At 37.1% G+C, this 26,082-nt stretch overlaps 2 protein-coding genes across 5 annotated transcripts in view; one reads left to right on the plus strand and one right to left on the minus strand.

Annotated features, from left to right (window-relative positions):
- Positions 1-79: 79 nt before the first annotated feature.
- On the minus strand, positions 80-11,472 carry PSMD10 (proteasome 26S subunit, non-ATPase 10). Of its 3 annotated transcripts, XM_023734456.1 has the most exons (6): positions 11,209-11,472; positions 8,562-8,660; positions 7,488-7,634; positions 7,307-7,394; positions 5,490-5,590; positions 4,858-4,941 (listed from the first exon to the last, which is right to left on the minus strand). In XM_023734456.1, exons 1-5 carry the CDS (start codon positions 11,320-11,322, stop codon positions 5,511-5,513), a joined length of 528 nt encoding a protein of 175 aa, XP_023590224.1. In that variant the 5' UTR covers positions 11,323-11,472; the 3' UTR covers positions 4,858-4,941; positions 5,490-5,510. The 3 variants fall into 3 exon arrangements, with proteins under 3 accessions (XP_004379813.1, XP_004379812.1, XP_023590224.1); XM_004379756.2 differs by lacking the exon at positions 5,490-5,590 and having other exon boundaries at positions 80-4,941; XM_004379755.2 differs by lacking the exon at positions 5,490-5,590 and having other exon boundaries at positions 80-4,941; positions 7,228-7,394.
- A 3-nt stretch (positions 11,473-11,475) lies between these two features.
- Positions 11,476-26,082, plus strand: part of ATG4A (autophagy related 4A cysteine peptidase) — a 59,662-nt gene continuing 45,055 nt past the window's right edge. Inside the window, exon 1 of one of the 2 annotated variants that reach the window (XM_004379757.1) lies at positions 11,476-11,635. In XM_004379757.1, the coding sequence (XP_004379814.1) occupies positions 11,626-11,635 (10 nt within the window). In that variant the 5' untranslated portion in view covers positions 11,476-11,625. The remainder of the gene's footprint in view (positions 11,636-26,082) is intronic. The other variant, XM_023734455.1, reaches the window with a different exon arrangement.

The following is a 26,082-nucleotide window of genomic DNA, read 5'->3' on the forward strand; positions in this document are numbered from 1 at the left end:
GCGCAGTCAATCCCACCATCACCCTGGACCTAGGCAACCACTGACCTGCTTTCCATCACTAGAGAGTACTAGCTTTGCCTTTTTTTTTTTTTTTTTTTTGGCTTTTAAATGAATGGAATCATACACTATGTACTCTTTTTGTGACTGGCTTTTAAGGTGAATCATTTTTAAATGAAGTAATGGATCTCTAATTTATCACCTGCAGATTTTCATGTAAAGGGTTTTCTTAAACTGGGACCCCCCCCCCCTTTATATACAGATCATGTCGGAAAGCTTTTAAAATACAATGAGGTAGAGCCTTTGTAGGTTTTAAGGTGAGCTCAAATTGAAATTAACATTACATTTGTTCAGAGTCATGGAGAGACGAGATAGCAAGCTTTTACTTATGTATTTTCTTTGATGTTTCTATGTTCAACCAATCTCAGGGATTTTTGAAGCATCTATAGTTCCATTCATAGACTAAATACAATACTATGATAGTGTTTGATGGGATCCTGGAAAATCTAGGATGCAAAATGATGAAGGGCTTAAGAATGACTATACTTGGCAATTAAAAACAAAACACCTCAATTACTAGAATGCCCAAAAGTTTCCCTTCCACTTTTATGATAAAGGCAAATCACAAGTAAAGAGACTAACATCTAATAAACAGTCAATCACTACACTCAAAAATTTCTGGTGGATCAGTGCTGATCAGGAAGGAAGGCACTATTGGAGGTCTTTTAGAGCTCTGTCCTTATTAGCACTGTTCTGTTCAAAATACTGATGAATAGTTGGGTCAGTGGTCTTTAACCTTTTTGGGGGTCACGGACCACCTTGAGAATCTGCTGACAACTCTGGACCCCTGTCCATAGAAAAATGCTTATACACACATAGTGTCACATATCCTTTTAGGTGAATTACAGACTTTCTGAATCTAATATTAAGAACCAGTGACTTAGATAAAAACACAGAAGGCACACTTAAATTTATGGATGACTTGTTCCTAGAGGGGATGACTACTATGCCGTATGACAGAATCATGATTCAAAATGATCTTGATAGCCTGGAAAGCTGAGCTGAATCGACGTAATTAATTTGACAGGAATAGACAGAAAGGAACAAAAGTTTTTCTTATCCATCACTGCATCAGAAAATAATGGAATAGGCCATTACCCAAATATTCTAATTAGTTGAGCATAATTATGATTCAGAGAGAGCGCTACCGGATTTATTTTGCCATAGTTAGTTAAAATTTGAGCTGACTCAGGCAGGAACTAACAACAAAGTTAAAATTTAACTGGGTAGTCCCAACTAAATCCCAAACTGGCCTTGGGCTTCTTAACCATTTACTTCTCAACATCTGAAAGGATTTCCAAAACCTTCCCTTATCTCTTTGTTTTTGCTTTAGCAGCTAGAATATGCTAAAGTCAACAGAACAGCTTTTTGCTTCTAGGTCCTATTCTCCCAAATTCACTCGTTTATTCAGTAACCCATCGGACATTTATGAAATGGCTACTAGGAACTGTTGCTAGTACTGGTGATACGATGGTGAGCTAGCCCTTGTCCTTACGTTTATACAGCTTTGCTAACTATGACTAGTTCTTGCGTGTTCCTGCAGAGGAGGAAAGCTAGATTTGTACTACACTGAGCAAGGCTTCCAAATTACAGTGATCTATGAGGAAAAGGGACTAAAATATAATAATTCATGACAATAGCTAAGAAGCCATGTATATTGACAACTCTTCGGGCCATTAGAGTACCAGGTGACCTTTTCTTCTAATATTACGTGCTGAGAAGTTAATATCTGCGGCGATTACAGCGGCCTATGTGTGACTGCCTTGAGGAGCCTTCATTAAGAATTTCGAAGCCAGAAGAGAGCTTTGACATCAATAATATTCAACCTAGCACACCTGATGGGGGTGTAGGTGGGCGATGATGAGAATTATATTCTTAGTGGGGGAAGCAGGAATGTGTATGTAGTTTAAAAAATCAGGGTCCTTCTTATATATTCCTACCTAGCCCCCAGAGCAGCTCTGAGTAAAGAGAGGTAAAATAATCTGCCGGAGATGACACAAAGTCAAGACTAGATCCCAAGTTTCCTGGTTCCCAGTGCAATGCTCTTCCAACTGCACCAAACTACTAATTTCACTGAAACAAACCCATGTTTTAGTAATAAAAGGTTATTTTAAAGGGCTACATGCAGGAAAAGAGGTTCGAGGGCCTCAAAAAAGGTCCAAACCAATCAATACTCAACAATCTCACTTGTCTTTGAAGCTTTAGCTTACAAACAAAATTAAACCAAGAATTCAGAGATGATATTGAGGGTTCCAGGAAACCAAAAAAACACAAGCCAATTTAAAGACGAAAGCACCAGAGTGGGTGTTACGACTAATGGGTCATTATCAAAATGCCAGAGTACCTTCCATTTGGTCCACAGTTGTTGTGGAGCAAAAAGAAAATGGATTAGGGTCCAGGAAAGCTTGATATTAGTACTGGCTGTTTCCTTTAACTAGCTCTGGGTGTTTTCTCATCTATAAAATGGAGATGATTTCTGCCTTCTTAAAGCGCAAGGTAAGAATGGATATAAAAACTTGTAAACTATAAAGTGGGCAGAACTATGATGTAGAATCCACATCTCCTGACAATTGATTCAGCATTCTTTTCTCTCTTGATCGAGCAGTCAATCTTTTTGAGAGTCACATTCCTTTGACAATTGGATGAAAACTACTGAACCCTTGTCTCAGAAAAAGGCATATACAAATTTCTGCATTCAATTTTAGGCAGTCCGTGGAACTGTGAAGATGGGGCCACAGATCCCCAAAGTAAGGTACTCCCACCCTATACAAAACTTGGAAACAGGAAGCTGCAGCACAGCCACTAATAAACTGATTGTAGTTGGTATAGTTGAGAAGTCGGGAAAACAAAACACGGGTCATACAGGCAGCTAAATTCTGTCAGGTCAGAGATTAAGTAGTGAAATGCAGATCTACCTTGAATTTCATAGAATTTGAAATTGTGGATTCTCTGCAATAGATACTAAGAATGTTCCCATTTGCCTATTTCTTCCATCTCACATTCTCAGCTAAGATTTACAACTATCATCTGTTTGTGAGTTCATTCTGGAAGTAACTGTAAAACTTGCTAACCTTGAATTAGCTTCATCTCTATCAACTTTCTTATAGGCAATAGGTAACAATTTGACCAGTACTCAAGGCCAAGGCCATAGTATTCTTAATCTATACAAATCCGTGATTTAAATATTGTTAACAAGCCACTTCATTTAAAATGTCAATAGTTTACAGATTATCTGAGGTTTGGTTCCATCCGTACTGTTTACTGAAGAACTACAATGAGCTTTCTTTTACACCCACAAATCCTATTACCTCAGACAATACATTCTGTATTTATGAAGAGTAAATGTTTTCAGTCCTGCAGGTCCTATTAGACACAACTTTATTTTCTGATCATGCCAAAAAATATTGGAAATAAATTATTTCCCCTGCCATCAATTCTATTCCTAGAATTAAATAAACAAAGTTTAATTCTGTAAAAAGATGTTTCCCTGATTAATATTTGTAAAGATTAGCACTCAAAATATTTATGAAACAGGGTCTGTACAGTAATAACACAGTTCATGTTTACAAAACTCATTTCAGCTACTGGTCATTAAGTCTTTAACCAAAATTAATACAAGTTTGTAGGCTCACTTGGATCACTTATTTCAAGCAATTATTTGCAGCATGAAATTCAAATTAAAAAAATAATTTGAAGAGCCACTTGGAGTTCATTAGATTTTATGACTAGTAATCATTTAAGATGCTTCCCTAAACTGAGCTCAAGTTTACACTTATTAATTGCCTTTGCTCCAGACTTAATTACCAATTCAGAAGATTACTATTTTTATTTAGTTGCAGTTCAAGCTTCACTGATTTTACTGACTGTAGAGCTACAAAAACTGAGAAATGTCTTTATGAAGTATTTTAAGGCTTAAATGAGTGTCTAACTTATTTGAAAAATACAATTGGTAGATTTTCTCAACATTTCATTTTTTTCTGAAATATAAATCAAAATATATTTTGTGTTACACATTTTAACAAGCTTGATATTCTTTTTAATACATGATGGCTTGATATAGGTATTTGAAAACTTCTTGTTTTATTTTGGAGCAAAATAGTTCATTAAAAAGATACATGGGAACACAGGCTATTATTTTTCATTATTTTTATTTTGGTTATTTTAGTGTTTATGAATTCCAAACTTGGATAACATGTCCTTCAACTTAAAATTTGGTCCACAAAAATATGTAAGTATTCCTCCTATAACAAGAATAAATTAAACCTTACAGTCGAAAAAACAGAAATTTTGGCATAGGCCTGAGTGAGCCTGAAAAACAAGTTAGGATGGGTTTCAACTTATGGAGGAACATTCTAGAATCCACCTAGAAATACTTGGCAGAATAACTGGCCTGATGCTATTGGTGTTTTTCTGCCTTAGAGGGGGATAGAGGGTGCACGGGACGATACTGAAGACTCACAACAGCCACAGAATCATTTACTCAAAGTTAACCAAGATTCAGTATAGAATAATGTACAACAAACAGCAGAACAATTTCAACAGTTATTCAAGGCCTGGAAAGCAAGTTGTAAGCTTAGAACAAGTACCTCAGCAGGAACAATATTCAACATGTTTTTAAGACCCTGAAGGTGAGAAAACATCATTCATAGATGATGTCTTGTGCACAAGTACATTAGCTTCCAGGATACCGGGGAAAACCACAAAACATACAAAGAATAAATCCAAGTTGCTTAACCCTCCACCATTCTCTTGAGTATTAAACCCAGGCCACCTTTAGCCACTTGCAGGGGTGTCTTTTCTTCTTTATTCTCAATGTAAATACTTGCTCCTTGGGACACCAGCAGCTTTGCTTCTTCCATTCTCTCCTCATCACAGGCTAAGTGTCTGAAATCGGGGACCATAAAGACCATTAATCACTACCAATTCTATGTAATGGTTAGGATTACTTGCTAGGTAGTCAAAGTTGCATATTACTAAGGCAGTGGTAATGTTGGAAAGTTATTTAATCAGAAAAGGAAAATCAATTTGCATGGGGAAAGACTGTTTATAAGTTAAAATCAGTAAAACAGCCTTATAATACCAGATCATAAATCATAATTCTGGTCCTACTACAATAAAAGAAGGGATCTAAATGCCAGCCTACGAAAGAGCAACATCCTTATTTTACGGAGATCAGAAGTAGTTTCCCTAAACATGTGGAATAATTTAGCGTTAGAATTTAGAAAAGCCTCAGTTAATAATCTGTTAATAACAATACTTCACATTTGTGTGATTTAAATTTTAGAAAAGCAGTTTAAAAGATTTTATCTCATTTGGCCCTTAGATCTATCCTTGGCTAGCAAGGCATTATTATTACCATTTTACAGTTGAAATTGTGACAGAGGTTAAATTTTCTGCCTATGATGACAATCTAGTGAGGAAGGAATTATTACCCTCATATTACAGGTGGGAAGTTAAGGCTCAGGAAGGTTAAATAACTCCCCCAAGTTCACAGAATTGGTAGGTAGCAGAACTTGGATTAGGTGAACAGCAGCTAAAAAAAAAAAAAAAAAACCAAAAATAAAATCCAGCTGTTATAGAGTCAATTCCAACTCATGGTGACCCCATGTGTTCATAGTGACATATAGAGTCACCATGAATAGCATCTAGCTATTTCTAAATCCTATGCTCTTTCCAGAACCCTATACTGCCTGACTCCTAGATTTCCTCTAAGCCATTCTGCCTTTCCAGTTATGGAGAAAAGAGCCAGAATGTGCACATCTTTCTAAGGAGAGTCACTCAGAACTACAGCAAAGATTTTTACAACTAAGAGTTAAGAAGATAATACTCTAAAGAAGGTAGCTTAAGGTCAAATTGGGAAAAGGTTGAACCTCACTTTTGACTAAACAGAACATTCATAGATTTTCTGGTTCAAAATAATATCACCATTCAACAAATAAGAAAAGTAGCCAAGTACTGTGGAAAAAAATATCCAAGTAGAGGCTGGGTTCAGGTCATACACATAAATCAATTGCAGGTGGATTTAAGAGTTAAATGCAAAACAATAACAATCACTCTCCAACAAAACCAGTGAAGCATTAAAAAAAAAAAAAAAAACCCTGCTACAATAAAATACAAGTGAATATTTAACTAATTTCAAGGTTGGGAAGGACTTTCTAGTCATGAGGGAAGATTAATAGGCTTGTCTACATGGAAATTTAAAACTTGTATTATTAAAAAAAAATCATGAACAAAATGAAAAGGCAAACAAACTGGAAAAATATTTTCAACTAATCTGACAAAAGATTAGTATTTTTAGTATGTCAAGTAAAGATCACTTAATTAGTAAAAACAAAGTAATTCCCCAAAAGGAAACACAGAAAGGGACACAAAAGGTCACAATTTAGAGAAGAAATATAATCAACCACAGACATTTAAAAATGTTCAACTTCACTAAAAACAAAAAAATGCAAATTACAACTATGAAATATCATTTTTCAAATAACAAAAGGATACTTTCAGTGTTGGTGAGGGGTACTAGGCACTCTCAAACTGATCTTGGGAGGGCACAATGATACAACTCCTCTGGAAGCAATTGTAATATATATATCAATGGTCTTAAAATGGATGTATTCGTTGACCCAGCAATTTCACTTCTAGGAGTCTACACTAAGGAAATAATCAGCTATAAATGGCCAAAATTTTTTTGTACAAAGTTGGTCAATGTAGCGTTATTTACAATAGTGGAAAACTCAAAACATTTTAAATATACAGTAATAGAGGAATGATTAAATTACAGTACATCCACAAAATGGAATTTTATATAGCCATTGAAAACTTAAAAAATATTTAACGGCTTTAGAAAAGGCTCACAATATACCACTGGGTGAAAAAAACAAGATATAAAACTAAATACATAGTATGATCAAAATTTTGTTAAAAAAATATACACATTTGTATATAAAAGTCTGGGGAAAATATACAAAGATGTTATCAGTGGTTATCTCTGGGTGGCAAAATGATAGGAAATTTTTATTTTTATCTTTATACTTCTGTGTATTTTCCAAAAAATCTTTTTGCCGTAAACATATATTACATTTATAAGCAGAATAAAAAATAAGTCATGTGTAAGCATTACTGCAAAAGGGCTACTGTCACGTAGAATATAAATGACTGCTACTTGTCACTTACAGAGGAGTGTTACCCTCAGTGTCTTGGATATTTGTGGATGCTTTGTAGTACAGAAGGATATGAATCATCTTCAAGTTACCCTTGGCTGCTGCCCGGTGCATTGCTGTAGCCTCAAAATGGTCCTTAGCATCTGGATTAGCCCCACCTTCTAGTAACATGACAGCAATCTGGAAAGAAGTAGAAGAAAATAAATGTAAATATCTATTTGTTTGTGTACATGTTTATATCTCAAAAGAAGTAGCCTAGGAATAAGACCATACCTCGTGCCTGTTTTTGGAAGCTGCATAATGCAGGGGAGTACAGCCATTTTGATTGACAGCATTCACTTGAGCACCTTTTCCCAGAAGGGCTTTTACAATCTCATCCCGGCCAGCAGAAGCAGCAATATGAAGAGGAGACCAACCTGCCTATAAGACGCAGGCAGTACAAAAACCAGGACAAAAAGGCACAAATATTAATGATAAATTTACAGGCAGTGTTTACAAAGAGCTTTGTGCAAATAGTTTTTAAAAAAAATTCTTAATTTTTTCCTTATTAAGCACTGTAGAAAATTTGGAAACCAGAATATAGAAAAAGAAAAAAAAATCATAATCCCATTACACAGAGATAATTATATGTAATTGTAATTTTAATGTGTTTTCTTCCATATATTATTTTTTAAATCAAAATTGGGCTTGTATGATCAGAAGTTTGTGAGCTCCATTTTCCACTTATTTCGTTCTGAGCATTTTTCTCATTCTTTGAAAACATACCTTTATTGGTTGCATATTATTTTATCATATGGATATACCTTACTATATTCAACCATTCCCCCATTAAATTATTTTCATTTCTTTGTTTTTATAACTATTACTTCAGTGAATATCCTCAAAAAGGAATTTTTACCTACAAAATTGTTCCAGGTTAATTCTAATATGACCAATACCATTACAATAAGTCTCTATATATACCAAAAAAGATATCTAGGCCCTCATTATTCAGGCTGTATTCACACACACAAAAAAATCCAACATAATAGAAAGGGTTTACAGTCTCTTAGAGTTCACTGTAACAGGCCTTGATCTCTATTAGAAATCCATTATCTATATATCTTGGCTAGGGGAAATGAGACAAAGAGAAGTTATATCGTTTATCTTAAATCACAGAGTGGCAACATTAACATTCTAAAATACTGTAACTGCTAATCCCGTGTTGGTCACCAAGGCCATGCTGCAACTTCCTATTCATAAAGGATACAATTTTGTTTAAGAGTGAAACAAATACTCAGGCTTCAGTAAATACCAGTCTGGGGTCTAAAGATAACAGGGAATTTATCAATTCTGCCTAGTACTTACATCATCTTTATCATTCACTGACACTCCAAGTTGCAGCAAGAATTCAACTATTTCTGTATGGCCTGCTGAGCATGCCCAATGCAGTGCAGTTCTACTGTCCTACATAGGAAAAAGAGAGGCAATAAGATCAATATTCTTGAAGAGAAATAGAAGAACCAAGGCAAGAAAGCAGAAAAAATAATATTGGGTCTAGACAATCTATAGTTTGGAAACAAGAAATGGAGAACACTGGATTCTCAGGTAGGAAACCTTCAACCACATTACTTACTAGTATAAGAGAGACCAAGTATTATTAAATCTTAATAGTAAATAACTATTAAATACTACCAGACCATAATGAAAGTAAACCAGGTAATGGTGGCCATTTTCAGATTAATAGAGGAAAGTTCCAGAAAAGAAAAAAGTCTCCTGATTTGTAGGTTTTAGTAACATGGGGGGAATTACATGGGTGAATTCTGGGCAAAACAGCAATGAAAGCACTAGAGCCAGAAACCGATTTCAATGTTTTAGCAGAAATAGGGCTTTGGCTGTTTACTATTATACATGTATGCTTGTAGGGACAAAAAAAACAACAGCTGAGTATTTTACTATCATTATCAAAAGAAAAGAAGGGGACTAAACATGTCAGGCACTGTGTTAGGAGTTTTACATACATTGTCTCATTTAATCCCCATGACACTATAAAGTGGATATTATTCCCATTTTACAGATGAGGAAATTAAGACTTCTCAGGGTAAGCAAGTTGCCCAAGGTCACAAAGTTAGTAAATAGTGCAGTTGGGACGCAAACCCCTGTCTGACTCTGAAATTTCTACTACCACACTGACCCCCAAGTTAGATGTTCTAGAAAGAATATGAATTTATGGGGATGAAATGTTCATAAAACCAGTTGAGCTTATATATATATACATATACAGCCATTTAAAAAACACACCGTACAGAATTAGCGAGCAACAAAATTATGTTGTTTTCTTAGTAAGAAGCTAGGAGTTAGTCATGTTTCTCAGTTTGCAATGACTGTTGTATTTCTTAGTCAAACCCATATTAAAAAATTTTATTTTAAACTTTTATTACAAAAAATTTCAAACACACATACAAATAGAAGGAATACAGTAGGAAACTATGCCTGTCACATAGATTTAACAATTATTATTTTGCCATATTTGCTTCATCTTTTTCTTCTTTGCTGAGGTTTTTAAAAAACAAATTCCAAATATCATGACTCTTCACCCCTAAATATTTCAGCGTGCATCTTTAAAAAAAGGATTTCTTACTAACTACCAGACCATTATTACACCTATTAAAATTAACATAACTCCTTTATAACATCTAATACCCAAACTGTATTCAGATTTCCTCAACTCTCTCAATTGTCTTTTTGCAGCTGGGTTGCTTAAATCAGGATTTAAACAAGGTCCATAAGTTGTATTTGATTGTTGTTTCTTAAGTCTCTTGATCTTGAACAGCTCCCCCCTTTTTTATGCCATTGACGTGATGAAGAATCGTCAAATTTTCAATGAAGTATTATTAAATCTTAATAGTAAATAATTATTAAATATTACCAGACCATAATGAAAGTAAACCAGGTAATGGTGGGGCCATTTTCAGGTTGAGTAATAAAGGGAAGTTCCAGAACAGAAAAAAGTCTCCTGATTTCTAATTATCTTCCAAAAAACACAAAATGGAGATATATGTATGTGACACTGTCTCTCTAGTGCTCAGAACCTGAAAACCGTTGTTGTGGAGTCGGTTTCGACTCACAGCGACCCTATAGGACAGAGTAGAACTGCCCCATAGGGTTTCCAAGGAGCAGCTGGTGGATTCAAACTGCCAACCTTTTGGTTAGCAGCCGAGCTCTCAACTACTGTACCAGCAGGGCTCCAGTGCCTATCAAATAGGTGGCAATCTTTAAATATTTGTTGGCTTACTGAGAGCACCGTAAATCTTTCTAGAAACTCGAGGTGAAAGCGTGAGGGTCCTTTGAGCAGAAGAGCAGAAAGAAACTCTTCTCAAATGTCCGTTCACTTTTGTTCTGTCTCTGCTTAGAATGCCCGTTTATCTCACCTGGAAATGCCACTCATCCCTCATTTGCAAAGCCTTTTCCAGTTACAATATTCAGCTCATATAAGGGAAATTAAATCAGGCCCTCTCAAGTAAGCACCATGTAACTCAAGTAAACACTATGTAAACAATTTGTAACCATGCATATGTTTTGTGACTGTTTTATTAATGTCTGCTTCTTCCATTCAATCACATCCCCAGCGCCTAGCAAATTGTCTGCCACAGAAAAGAGGCGTTCGGGTTACACGTGTTTAACCGAATAAAATCGCTAATGAAAGTAAAGAAACGCAGATTAAAAGCTTTCCTCCGCGCGGATATCTCAAATACAGGGCATTGCTGCAAAATTTGGCATACGTTCGAAAAATAACCAAAACTTGGAGAGCTAAGTACTGGGCAAAAATATATCCGAGGCCTGTGGGGCTAGCTCCCGCGGCCCTGTTCTGAGTCCTGAAGCCACCGGGTGTAAGGATGAGGCGGCGGGGGCGGGATCTCCACCCCACAGAATGAGCCTCGGCTTGGGCAGGGCCTGGGAGGCCACGTAGCGCCTCGCCGCCGCCGCCTTGGGAGAGGCTCTATCGCTGCTTTACCTGGTCAGTTCTAGTAGCCAGGGACTTATCGGCCAGGATTGTCTCCTTCAATTCCTCCAGCTTTCCACTGTAGGCCAGGTTGCAGACCATTAGGTTAGACACACACCTCTCCATCTCGCTTTCCTAAAGATCTCGGGGAAGCCAGACCAACAACCGCCTTACGTCGCCAGCTCCGACTGCCAATCAAAAGAGCCTGTAGAGCTCCACCAATGAACAATCTTTCTCGTTCCCTCGCTTCTTTTCCCATAGCGAGGAGCCTCTGGGAGTTGCAGTTTGAGAGCAGTTCTGAGTTGGGGAGGTGCCTTTGCCTCCCACGCCGACTCTACCCCTAGCAGCGCTGAACTGCAAGTCCCAGGGTCCCTTGCGGCTGCCGTAGTCAAGTGGCCAGTGGAATTGGCCCAGGATGACAGCTGGAGAATGGAGTCAGGTACGGGGAGCGGCTTCGTGAGGAACCTTATGGAGGAGCCGGGGTGGGTGGTTGCCCATTGAGTCGGCTACAGAGAACGGGCGTGGGGTCAGGGCAAGAGAGTTATAGGACCCTAAAGGCTCTGTCCCCCGGGGGCCCTGACCTGCGGTGCTAGGCGGAAGGGACAACGGTTGGAGCTGGGAACTACCTCCTGAGCTCGTACCGGTGACTGTGGCTACCCTCCCCCTCCCTGCCACTGCCAAGGGAGTGGAAAGAAGTAGGGAGTAATTACTCTGACATCTCGGCAGAGTGGCATCAGGGCGGGATTCTGTCACAGCAGTGATAGCATATGACACCATAGTAAGGTGATGTGCCAGGGTGATGCCAACAGCAGGGTGTGATGCCATGGGAGTCACTTGATACCTAAGAGACCTCGGTGAATCCACGTCATGTTGACATCACAACTTGATGAGAGTCATTCTAGGGATACTATGCTATGGTGTTACTTTAATATCATGATAATAATGATGACATCGAGGCTTTGCTAGAACTATTAAGCTGTGTTTCTATTTATGGAAATCACAAATAGTGCAATAGAAAAAGAGATGCAAGGCTTACCCTTTATAGGGCATGTCTGGAGGGGGCATTGTGCCAAAATTAGGTAATGATAAAAATATACTCAAGAAAGAGACTGATTATGTTTATCCTGTTATGGTGTAGAACAGAGGTTGGTAAACATTTTCTGTAAAGAGCCAGAGAGTAAATATTTTAGGCTTTGCAGACCAAAAGGCAAAATCGAGGATATTATGTAGGTACTTACATACCACGAAGGAAAACTAATTTCAACAAATATTTATTGATGAAAATATAATAATAATAATACTTTACTTTTTTGTAATACAGAACTACTTAATTAGAGGAGTGGAATTCTTTTGGGGGGGGACAACATTTTGGTGGCACAGTGGTTAAGAGCTCGGCTGCTAACAAAAAGGTCGGCGTTTCAAATCCACCAGCCACTCCTTGGAAACCCTGTGGGGCAGTTCTACTCTGTCATACAGGGTCGCTATGAGTCGGAATCGACTCGACGGCAACGGGTTTGTTTTTTTGTTCGTTTGTTTAGTTGGAGTTCAAAGTTAGTGTTCGCTATTGTAAGAATCATTTCCAAATGTTTATCTGTTAATGCTGATCTGTAATACAATTTTACATATTTCATCTTTGAAAATGTCTTTTTACACAGCAAATACTGATATCAGAAAACCTATGTTTTTTAAATTTTAATATTTTTATTTAAATAATTGTTTTAATTTTAAAATAACTTTAGATTTATAGAAAAGTTGCAAAGGTACTACAGAGTTCCCATATACCCCCACTCAATCTCCCCTATTGTTTATATATATATATATATATTTAATGCATTATTGAGGTATATTTTACAGATCACAAAATTCACCCATTTCAAGTGTACAATTCAGTGATTTTCAGTTAACTTTCCATAGTGGTGCGACTATCATCATGAATCAGTTTTAGAACATTTTCATTCCCTCAACAAGATCCCTCATGCCCATTTACAGTTAATCCCCATCCCCACTCCCAGCCGTAGGCAACCACTAATCTACTTTGTGCCTCTATAAATGTGCCTATTGTGGACATTTCATATAAATGAAACCATACAATATGTGATGTTTTGTGTCTGCCTTCTTTCATTTTGTTTTTGAGGTTCATCTGTATTGCAGCATATATTAGCACTCCATTACTTTTTATTGCTGAATAGCATTCCATTGTATGGATATAACACGTTTTGTTTATCCAGTCATCAGTTGATGGGCATTTGGAATGTTTCCACCTTTTGGCTATTGTGATTAATGCTGGTAAGAACATTTGCATGCAAGTCTTTGTGTTCTCTTGGGTAGATACCTAAGGGTGGAATTACTGGGTCATATGGCAAAGTTGGAGCCCCGGTGGCACAGTGGTTAAGAGCTATGGCTGCTAACCAAAAGGTTGGCAGTTCAAATCCACCAGCTGCTCCTTGGAAACCCTGTGGGGCAGTTCTACTCTGCCCTATAGGATTGCTATGAGTCAGAATGGACTCTACAGCAATTTTTTTTTTAATGGCAAATTTATGTTTAACTTTTTGAAGAGCTGCCAGACTGGTTACCAAATTGGCTGCACAATTTTACTTTCCCACAAACATTGTATGAAGTTCAAATTGCTTCTTTAGCAATACTTGTTAATGTCTATCTTTTTTTAATAGTTATTCTAGTGAGTGTGAAGGAGCCCTGGTGGCCCAGTGGTTAAAGCTCTTGGCTGCTAACCGAAAGGTCAGTGGTTTGAACCCACCAGCCGCTCTGCAGGAGAAAGATGTGGCAGTCTGCTTTTGTAAAGATTCACAGCCTTGGAGACCCCATGGTGGCAAGTTCTACGCTGTCCCATAGGACCACTATGGGTTGGAGTTGACCCTGAGGCAATGCGTTTGAGTGGGTGTGAAGTGGTATCTCATTGTGGTTTTGTTGTTTTGACTTGGAAGTATATAAGGCATGTTGACATTACTTGTGATTTAAACAATGTTAGTTGTTGAAATGACTTTACTGCAGAATAAGTTTCACATATAAGCACTGTTCTACCTTGTAATTTTAGGTAGAATTAATTAAGAAACGTTGCCAAGTCTTCAGCAAACGCTAATTTCCAAAGCCATTTAGTGTTTGATAATATTGGTTGTAGGATGTTCTAATCATTTAAAAATGTAAAAATTATTCTTACCTTGCTTATTGTACAAAAACAGGAGGTGGTTGAATTTGGCCCACCAGCTGTAGTTTGCTGACCCCTGGTGTAGAACAAAAGTGCCCTATGTGTAGTAGATATTCAATAAATAGTTACGTGGTTGATTATGGAGGTACAGTAGGCCTGTTGTGTGGTATTCACAGTGGATTGGGCATAGTGACATTTTACCATAATAATGCATCAAGGAATTTGATCTGATTGTTAGAAAGAGCTGGAAAAACAATTCCAAGTGCCTCTCCTACTGACTGATTTGTTTGGGTAATTGTCTTTTATAGACAATATGTTTTGCTATTGTACCTTTTATTTTGCTTGATATGACATGGTGGTTAACTTTTTAATTGCGAGTCACATTAGACCAAGGGTAAGGTACACTTACCCTTTGATTTTTTGAGAGCTGCAAGACAAATAGATCTTTAGGGGAGAGGGTATCTCCTCCTTTGTTGCTGGCCTCAAGTAGTGGAGGAATTATGTGCTTGCCATTTATGTCTATGGAAAGTCAAAAGGGGTCCTGTTAGGGTTTGACTCCCTTGCTGCTCATATGATTTCATGTTCCCTATTGCCATTTCTACTGGTCACCTAGATTCTAGGTGCTAGAGCAAGCCAAGCTCATCTTGTTAGGCTTCAAAGAATAATGCTAATAATAACTAGCATTTATAGATCATATCTGCCAGATTTTGGGCTACAGACTTTACATGGGCTTATCTCATTTAATCCTTATAACAACTCTGTGAGGTAGGTACTATTATCCATTTTTTTTAAATGAGAAAACAGGCACAGAGAAGTGAAGTAACATGCCTAAGGTCACACACACAATTTAGTAAACTGGAACTTAAACTGAAATTCAGAAGTATTATACCCCAAAGCCCTAGCACTTAACCACTGTGACGTATTGCTAAATATTGCTGAAGATAGAGTTATGTGTAAATGCAAACCCTAGATAATGTAATACTAATTCCTGTCAGAGTTCTTTGGGCTGAAGCTGTACCTATGATTGTGGAAAAATGACATGTTTTATGTGCTCTAGAGCAGCGCTGTCTGATAGAATTTTTTGTGATGATGGAAATATTTTATATCTAGTATGGTGAGCACTAGCCACATATGGGTATTCCACATATGGCTATTGAGAACTTGAAATGTGCCTAGTGTGACTGAGAAACTGAATTTTTAAATTTTATTTAATTTTAATTATTTTAAATTTAACTAGCTTCGTGGGGCTAGTGGTTACCATTTTGGACAGTGTAGCAAGAGGTGATTTTTTCCCCCCACCTGTTCCTTCTAATTATCACTAAATACTTTACCCAACATGAATATTCTTATCATAGCAAAACTGGAAATGAATATATGCTATAGTGAAACACAATTTGAGGACGCCTTAGCACAAGGTGTATGCAAATCAATTAACTACGTGAGGAATAGGGTTTGGGGTCATCCAGAACGTAACTTCTCCATTCCCAGCATATACTAGATAAAGTCTGAACAGCTGGCTCAAAGACCTTTTGCAATTGATTTTTCGTTGTTTGCAGATGTGTTTTGCCTGTGTTTTATTGCCAGCCCTTCACAATTGCCAGTTGCTTGGTTTAAAATGAGATGTATTAATTTGTGTCTCTAATATTTTCTCAAATCACATGTTTTGATACTGCTATTAAATGTTCTTGGTATTGTATGTCACTGGTCTATACAAACTTTTCCCAGTTAAAAGCTATTCCTTCATAAAACTGCCATACCATTATAGGCTATTATAATTAAAATATTTTATTGATTATTTACTTCCTGAGTTTTAGTCCTCCCATTCTTGTTCCTGTTATTTGCTTTATAAGAGGGTTCTTTTTTTTTTAACTTTTTGTTATAAATACTCGAAGACTTACAAGAAGTTGCAAAAATAGTACAGAAAAGGCTCTGTATACTGTTAAAACCAGTTTCCCCCATTCCTTACAATTATATAGCTATAGTATAATATCAAAACCAGAAAATTGACATTGGAATGAGTTGTGTAATTTTATCACATATGCAGATTCAAGTAACCATCACAGCATTCAAGATACAGAACTATTCCATCACTACAAAGTTCTCCCTCATACTACCCCTTTATAGTCACACCCACTACCTACCCGCCACTACCCCTGTTGTTGCTGGGTGCCATTGAGTCTGTTCCGACTCATAGTGACCCTATGTACTGCCTGGTCCTGCGCCATCCTCACAATCATTATTTTTGAGCCTGTTGTTGCAGCCACTGTGTCAATACATCTTGTCCAGGGTCTTCCTCTTTTTTGCTGACCCTCTACCTTACCAAGCATGAGGTCCTTCTCCAGGGACTGGTCCCTGCTGATAACATGTCCAAAGTATGTGAGATGAAGTCTCACCATCCTGACTTCCAAGGAGCACTCTGGCTGTATTTCTTCCAAGTCAGACTTGTTCGTTCTTCTGGCAGTTAATATTCAATATTCTTTGCCAACACCATAATTCAAAGGCATCAATTCTTCTTTGGTCTTCCTTATTCGTTGTTCAGCTTCCGCATGCATATGAGGCAATTGAAAATATCATGGCTTGGTGTGAGCAGCCATCTAAGATACTCCGCTGGTCTCACCCCTTCCGCAGCAAGGGAGAAGGAAGAAAACAAGATACAAGGGAAAGATTAGTCCAAAGGAGTAATGGACCACAACTACCATGGCCTCCACCAGTCTGAGTCCAGTACAACTAGATGCTGCCCGGCTACCACCACTGACTGCTCTGACTGGGATCACAACAGAGGGTCCCGGACAGAGCTGGAGAAAAATGTAGAACGAAATTCTAACTCACAAAAAAAGACCATACTTAACTGGCCTGACAGACTGGAGACACTCCGAGAGTATGGCCCCCGGACACCCTTTTAGCTTAGTAATGAAGTCACTTCTGAGGTTCACCATTCAGCCAAGATTAGCAAGCCCCATTAAAAAAAAAAAAAAAAAAAAAAAACAAGACTAATGGGGCACAACAGTCCAGGGACAAGGGCTAGAAGGCAGGAGGGGACAGGAAAGCTGGTAATAGGGAACCCAAAGTTGAGAAGGGACAGTGTTGACATGTCGTGGGGTTGTTAACCATTGTCATAAAACAATATGTGTACTAACTGTTTAATGAGAAACTATTCTGTAAACCTTCATCTAAAGTACAATAAAAAAATAAATAAAATAAGAAAATATCATGGCTTGGGTCAGGCGCACCTTAGTCATCAAAGTGATATCTTTGCTTTTCAACACTTAAAAAAGGTCTTTTGCAGCAGATTTGCCCAATGCAATGCGTCTTTTGATTTCCTGAGTGCTGTTTCCATGGGCATTGATTGTGGCTCCAGGTAAAATAAAATATTTGACAACTTCAGTCCTTTCTCTGTTTATCATGATGTTGCTTATTGGTACAGTTGTGAGAATTTTTGTTTTGTTTTTGTTGAGGTGTAATCCATACTCAGGCTATAGTTTTTGATCTTCATCAGTAAATGCTTCAACTCCTCTTTGCTTTTAGCAAGCAAGGTTGTTATCATCTGCATTTCACAGGTTGTTAATGAGTTTTCCTCCAATCCTGACGCTGCGCCCTTCTTCTCATAGTCCAGCTTCTTGGATTATTTTCTCAGCATACAGATGGAATAAGTACGGTGAAAGGACACAACCCTGACACACACCTTTCCTGATTTTAAACCGTGTAGTATCCGCTTGTTCATTTCGAACAACTGCCTCTAGGTCTATGTACAGGTTCCACGTGAGCACAATTAAGTGTTCTGGAATTTCCATTCTTCTCAATGTTATCCATAATTTGTTATGATCTACACAGTCAAATGCCTTTACATAATCCATAAAACACAGGTAAACATCTTTCTGGTATTCTCTGCTTTTAGCCAAGATCCATCTGACATCAGCAATGATATCTCTCATTCTATGTCCTCTTCTGAATCCAGCTTGAATTTCTGGCAGTTCCTTATTGATGTACTGCTGCCACTGTTTTTGAATTATCTTCAACAAAATTTTACTTGCATGTGGTATTAATGATATTGTTCAATAATCTTCATATTCAGTTGGATCACCTTTCTTTGGAATAGACATAAATATGGATCTCTTCCAGTTGGTTGGGCAGGTAGCTGTCTTCCAAATTTCTTGGCATGGACCAGTGAGCACCTCTAATGCTGCATCTGTTTGTTGAAACATCTTAGTTGGTATTTCGTCAATTCCTGGAGCCTTGTTTTTCACCAATGCCTTCAGTGTGACTTGGACTTCTTCCTTCAACACCATACGTTCTCGATCATATGCTACCTCCTGAAATGGTTGAACGTTGACCAATTCTTTTTGGTACAGTAACTCTGTATTCCTTCCATCTTCTTTTGATGCTTCCTTCATCGTTCAATATTTTGCCCATAGAATCCTTCAAAATTGCAACTCAAGGCTTGAATTTTTTTGTCAGTTCTTTCAGTTTGAAAAATGCTGGGTGTGTTCTTCCCTTTTAGTTTTCTAACTCCAGATCTTTTCACATTTTGTTATAATACTTTGTCTTCTCGAGCTGCCCTTTGAAATCTTCTGTTCAGCTTTTACTTCATGATTTCTTCCATTTGCTTCAGCTACTCTACATGCAAGAGCAAGTTTCAGAGTCTCTTCTGACATCCCTTTTGATCTTTTCTTTCTTTCCTGTCTTTTTAATGACCTCTTGTTTTCTTCATGTATGATGTCCTTGATGTCATCCCACAACTCGTCTGGTCTTCGGTTATTAGTATACAATGCATCAAATCTATTCTTGAGATGGTCTCCAAATTCAGGTGGGATATACTCAAGGTCATATTTTGGGCTCTTGTGGACTTGTTTTAATATTCTTCAGCTTCAACTTGAACTTGCATATGAGCATTTGATGGTCTGTTCTGCAGTCGGCCCCTGGCCTTCTTCTGACCAATGATATTGAGATTTTCTATCGTCTCTTTCCACAGATGTGGTCTGTTTGATTCCTGTGTATTCTATCTGGTGAGGTGCACGTGTATAGTAGCTGTTTATGTTATTGAAAAAAAGTATTTGCAATGAATAAGTCTTTGGTCTTGCAAAATTCTATCATGTAATCTCCAGTGGCGTTTCTATCGCCAAGGCCATACTTTCCAACTAGTGATCCTTCTTTATTTCCAACTTTCACATTCCAATCACCAGTAATTATCAATGCATCTTGATTGCATGTTTAATCGATTTCAGATTGCAGAATTTGGTAAAAATCTTCAATTTCCTCATCTTTGGCATTAGTGGTTGGTGTGTAAATTTGAATAATAGTCATATTAACTGGTTTTCCTTGTAGGTGTATGGATATTATCCTATCACTGACAGCATTGCACTTCAGGATAGATCTTGAAATGTTCTTTTTGACGATGAATGTGATGCCATTTCACTTCAATTTGTCATTCTCAGCATAGTAGACCGTATAATTGTCCGACTCAAAATCACCGATACCAGTCCATTTCAGCTCACTAATGCTAGGATATCAATCTTTATGCATTCCATTTCATTTCTGGTGACTTCCAGTTTTCCTAGATTCATACTCCATACATTCTACATTTAAATTATTAATGGATGTTTGCAGCTGTTTCTTCTCAATTTTGAGTCATGCCACATCAGGAAATGAAGATCCCGAAAGCTGACTCCGTCTACGTCATTAAGGTCGACTCCACTTTGAGGAGGCAACTCTTCCCTAGTCTTATTTTGAGTGCCTTCCAACCTGAGGAGCTTATCTTCCGGCACTATATCAGACAATGTTCTGCTGCTATTCATAAGATTTTCAGTGGCCAATTTTTCAGAAGTAGACTGCGAAGCCCTTCTTCCTAGTCAGTCTTAGTCTATAAGCTCTGCTGAAACCCGTCCACCATGGGCGACCCTGGTGATATTTGAAATACCAGTGGCATAGCTTCCAGCATCACAGCAACATGCAAGCCACCACAGTACAACAAACTTACAGACACGTGGTAGCCACTATCCCTAACCCCTGATAACTACGAAATTTGTTTTCCATCTTTACAATTTTGTCATTCCTAGAATGCTGTATAAATGGAATCATGAAGTATATGACCTCTTCAGCTTGCTGTTTTTCCCACTCCGCATAATGCCCTTGAGATCTATCTATGTTGATTAGTGTATCATTAATTTTTATTTTTATTGCTGAATAGTATTCCATGGTATGGATATACCATGGTTTGCTTAACCATTTACATAGAGAGGGACATTTTTGTCATTTCCAGTTTTGACTATTACAAATAAAATTGTTATAAACATTTGTGTGCAGGTTTTGCATAAACATAAGTTCTCATTTCTCTGAGATAAATGCCAAAAAAAGCAATTGCTAGCTTGTCTGGTAAGTGTAGGTTTAGCTTTTTAAGAATCTGACACAATATTTTTCCAGAGTAGATGTAGCATTTTATATTTCCACCAGCAGTGTATGAGGAATCCAGTTTCTGCACATTCTTGACAGAATTTGGTATTGTCATTATTTTTTATTTTAGCTGTTTTAATAGGTATGTAGTGACATCTCATCATGATCTTAATTTGCATTTATATAATGGCTAGTGGTGTTGAACATCTTTTCATGTGTTTATTTGTCATCCCTATATCTTCTTCAATAAAATGTCTCTTCTTGTTCTTTGCTCATTTTCTAATTGGATTGTTTGTTGGTTTACTGTTCAGTTTTCAGGATTCGTTATGTATCTTCGATACAAGTCCTTTGTCAGATATGTAGTTTGCAAGTATCCTCTCCCAGTCTGTGATTTGTCTTTTCATACTGTTATAATACGGTTTTTCACAGAGAAAAAACTTTTTGTTTTGATGACATCCAATTTGTCAATTTTTTTCTTTTATGTATTATGCTTTTGATGTCATGTCTCAGAACTCTTCACTAAGTTCTAGGTCTTGAAGATTTTCTCCTGTTTTCTTTTAAATGTCTTGCAGTTTTACATTTTACATTTAAGTCCATGATCCATTTTGAGTTAATTTTCATATGAAGTGTGAAGTTTAGGTCAAAGTTCTTTTTTTTTTGACTATGGCTATCTGATTGCTTCAGCTCTACTTAATTGCCTTTACACTGTAGTAAAAAAAAATGACTTTGCCATACTTATATAGGTCTACTTCTGAGTTCTCTATTATTTTTAATTGATCTGTGTGCCATGCCACATAGTCTTGATTGTTGTTGTTGTGTGCCATCAAGTTGAGTCTTAAAATAGGGTAGAGTAATTCCTCTCACTTTATTATTCTTTTTCAGAATTGTTTTAGCTATTATAGTTCCTTTGTCTTTCCCCATAAATTTTAGGATAAGCTTGTCTATATATATTTACATATATGTATATATATACTTAAACACATATGTATATGTGTATAATATATATATTTGCTGGGATGTTGATAGGAATTGGGTTAAACCAGTATATACCTGTATATGTATTTGGGGATGAATTGACATCTTTACTATGGTGAGTCTTCCGATCCATGTACCTGGTATGTCTCTCCATTTATTTAGATCTTCTTTTATTTCTTTCATCAGCAGTTTGTAGTATTCAGCATACAAATCATGTACACGTTTTGTTAGACTAATACCTAAGCATTTCAATTTTTTGAGTGATTGTAAGTGGTATTTTTAATTTCAGTTTCCACGTGTTCACCGCTACTGTATAGAAATACAATAGCTTTTTGTATGTTGATCTTGTACCCTGCAACTTTGCTGAATTCACTGATTAGTTCTAGGAGGGTTTTTGTTGTTGTTGTTGTTGATTTCTTGGCATTTTCTATGTTGGCCATCATGTCATATGCAAATAGGAAGAAATATTCCTTCCTTCCACTCTGTATGCCTTTTGTTTCCTTTTTTGCCCTTATTGTGCTGGCTAGGACTTCTAGTACTATGTTATATAACAGTGGTGAGAACTGTATCCTTGCCTTATTCCTGATCTTAGCAAGGTGGCAGTCACCTTTCACCTTTAAATATAATGTTAGCTGTAGATTTTTTTTGTAGCTATTCTTTTACAAGTTGAGAAAGTTGCCCCTCGATTCCCAGTTTTCTGAGAGTTTTTATCAGGAATGGGTATTGAATTTTGTCAAATAGATTTTCTGCATCAGTTGATACGATCATGTGATTTTTCTTCTTTAGTTTGTTAGTATGGTGGATTACATTGACTGATTTTTTAATATTGAGGCAGTCTTGCATACTTGAAATAAACCCCACTTAGTCATATACAGGCAGTCCCCAGATTACGAACAAATTCCGTTCCTAAATCTGTCTTTAGGTTGAATTTGTACGTAAGTCAGAACAGTTAGGTACAGTTCATATCTAACATCAGTCAAGTGTTTGTCTTAGTATATAGTGTACATTTCTATGCATAGAAAAATTAAAGAAAGAGTTCCAGATACACTAAAATGTCTCTGACATAATAATACAGTAATAATAATAACGTTTTGATGCATGTCACAAAGTAGTGCCTGTTTGTTATTACAAACCATTGTATGTACCTTGAATTTTTAATATATTAGGCTTTACGGGGATTGATTTGTAACTACAAGTTGTAGATAAGTTGGATGTTTGTAACCTGGGGACTGCTTGTAATGTATAATTCTTTTATGTATTGCTGGATTCTTTATTTGCTAATTTTTGTTAAGGATTTTTGTGTCTCTATTCATTAGTGATCTTTGTTTGATTATGGTATCAAGGTAATATTTGGCTTATAAATTAGAAAGTGTTCCCTCCTCTTCTATTTTCTGGAAGACATTATGTAATACTGATGTTAATGCTTTTTTAAGCATTTGGTAGAATTCTCCAGTGAAACCATTGGGACCTAGAGATTTCTTTTTTGGAAGTTTTTAAATTATGAATTTAGTTTCCTTATTAGTTATAGTGCTGTTCAAATTAGCTATTTCATATTGAGTGAGTTGTGGTTGTTTGAGTTTTCAAGGAATTGGTCCAGTTTATTTATATGTTTAGAGTTGTTTGTAGTATTCCCTTGTTTTCCTTTTGGTGTCTACAGGATCTATAGTAATATCCCTAGTTTCATTGCTGATATTGGTCATTTGTATCTTTTCTCTCTTTTTTGTCTTTGTCGGTCTTGCTAAAGGTTTGTCAATGTCACTGATGTTTTCAAAAAACTGGCTGTTTGTTTCACTGATTTTCTCTATTGATGATCTGTTTCCAATTTCATTTGTTTCTGCCCTTATCTCATTAATTTCCTGCCTTCCGCTTGCTTTGCATTTATTTTGCTCTTCTTTTTCTAGTTTCTTAAGCTGGTAAATTAGATTGTTAATTTTAGACTTCCTTTTTTTCCCCTAAGGTACCATTTTAGTGCTATAAATTTCCCTCTTACCACTGCTTTAGCTGCATGTCACATATTTTTGATATGATTTTTTTCATTTTCATTCAGTTCTATGCATTATTTTTACTTCCTTTGAGACTTCCTCTTTGATCAATGGACTATTTAGAAGTACAGGTTTAATTTTCAAGTATTTTAAAAGTGTTTTCTTTCTGTTATTGATTTCTAGTTGGAGTCCATTGTGGTCAGAGAGCATACTCTGTATGATTTCAGTCGTCTTAAATTTGTTCAAGTTTGTTTCATGACTCAGGATATGATCTAACTTGGTGAATGTTCCATGAGTACTTAAAAAAAGTGTATTCTACTGTTATTGGGTGGAATGTTCTATATATGTCAGTTATATCCTGTTGGTTGTGTTGTTTGAGCTTCTATATTCTTGCTGATTTTCTGTCTGGTAGATCTCGGTTTCTGAGACAGGGGTATTGAAATCCCCAACTGTAATTGTGGATTTGTTCATTTCTCGTTTCAACTCTATCAGATTTTTTTTATTGTGTTTTAGGTGAAAGTTTACAGCTCAAGTTGATTTCTCTTACAAAATTTATACACATATTGTTATGTGACCCTAGTTGCAATACCTATAATGTGACAGCACACTACCCATTTCCACCCCACATCTCCTGTATCTGTTCAATGAGCTCCTATCCCTTTCTGCTCTCTCATCCTGCCTCCAGACAGGAGCCACCCATTTAGTCTCATGTATCTACTTGAACTAAGAAGCGTACTCTTCACAAGTATTATTTTACGTTTTATAGTCCAGTCAAATTTTTGTCTGAAGAGTTGGCTTTGGGAATGGTTTTAGTTTTGGGTTAACAGAGAGTCTGGGGGCCATGTCTTACGGGGTTCCTCCAGTCTCAGTCAGACCATTAAGTCTGGTCTTTTTACTAGAATTTCAGTACTGCATCCCACCTTTCTCCTGCTCCGTCAGGGACTCTCTGTTGTGTTCCCTGCCAGGGTGGTCATTGGTGGTAGCTGGGCACCATCTAGTTCTTCTAGTCTCAGGCTGATGCAGTCTCTGGTTTATGTGGCCCTTTTGTCTCTTGGGCTAATATTTTCCTTGTGTCTTTGCTGTTCTTCATTCTCCTTTGATCCAGGTGGGTTGGGACCAATTGATGTATCTTAGATGGCTGCCCACAAGCTTTTAAGACCCCAGACGCCTCTCACCAAAGTGGGATGCAGAACATTTTCTTAATAAACTTTGTTATGCCAGTTGACCTAGATGTGCCCCAAAACCATGTTCCCCAGACCCCCACCCCTGCTACTCTGTCCCTCAAAGTGTTTGGTTGTGTTCAGGAAACTTCTTAGCTTTTGGTTTAGTCCAGTTGTGCTGACCTTCCCTGCACTATGTATTGTCCCTGCCCTCACCCAAGATAATTCCTGTCTACTATCTAGTTAGTGAATTCCCCTCTCTCTCCCTCCCCACCCTTGTAACCATCAAAGAATGTTTACGTCTGTGTTTAAACCTTTTCTTGAGTTCTTATAATAGTGCTCTCATACAATATTTGTCCTTTTGTGACTGACTAATTTCACTCAGCATAATGCCTTCCAGATTCCTCCATGTTGTGAGATGTTTCACAGATTCATCATTGTTGTGTAGTATTCCATTGTTTGAATACACCATAATTTGTTTACCCATTCGTCCGTTGATGGGCACCTAGGTTGTTTCCATCTTTTTGCTGTCATGAACAGTGCTGCAATGAACATGAGTTCATATGTCTATTCGTGTGACAGCTCTTATTTCTCTAAGATATAGTCCAAGGAGCAGGATAGCTGCATCATATGGTACTTATTATTTCTAGCTTTTTAAGGAAGCACCAAATCGATTTCCAAAGTGGTTGTACCATTTTACATTCCCACCAACAGTGTATAAGTGTTCCAGTCTCTCCATAGCCTCTCCGACATGTATTATTTTGTGTTTTTTGGATTAATGCTAGCCTTGTTGGAGTGAGATGGTATCTTATTCTAGTTTTGATTTGCATTTCTCTAATGGTTAATGATCATGAGCATTTCCTCATGTATCTGTTAGCTGCCTCAATATCTTCTTTGATGAAGTGCCTGTTCATATACTTTGCCCATTTTTTAATTGGGTTATTTGTCTTTTTGTTGTTGAGGTTTTACAGCATCTTGTAGATTTTAGAGATTAGACCCTGATTGGATATGTCATAGCCAAAATTTTTTTCCCAGTCTGTAGGTTGTCTTTTTACTCTTTTGGTGAAGTCTTTTGATAAGCATAAGTATTTGATTTTGGGGAGCTCCCAGTTATCTAGTTTCTCTTCTGTCAACTCTATCAGATTTTGCTTCATGTATTTTGAGATTCTGTCGTTTGGTGCATATACATTTAGGATTGCTATGTCTTCTTGATGGCTGA

The sequence above is a fragment of the Trichechus manatus genome, unplaced genomic scaffold (assembly GCF_000243295.1).
Source record: "Trichechus manatus latirostris isolate Lorelei unplaced genomic scaffold, TriManLat1.0 scaffold00068, whole genome shotgun sequence".
NCBI lineage: Eukaryota > Metazoa > Chordata > Mammalia > Sirenia > Trichechidae > Trichechus > Trichechus manatus.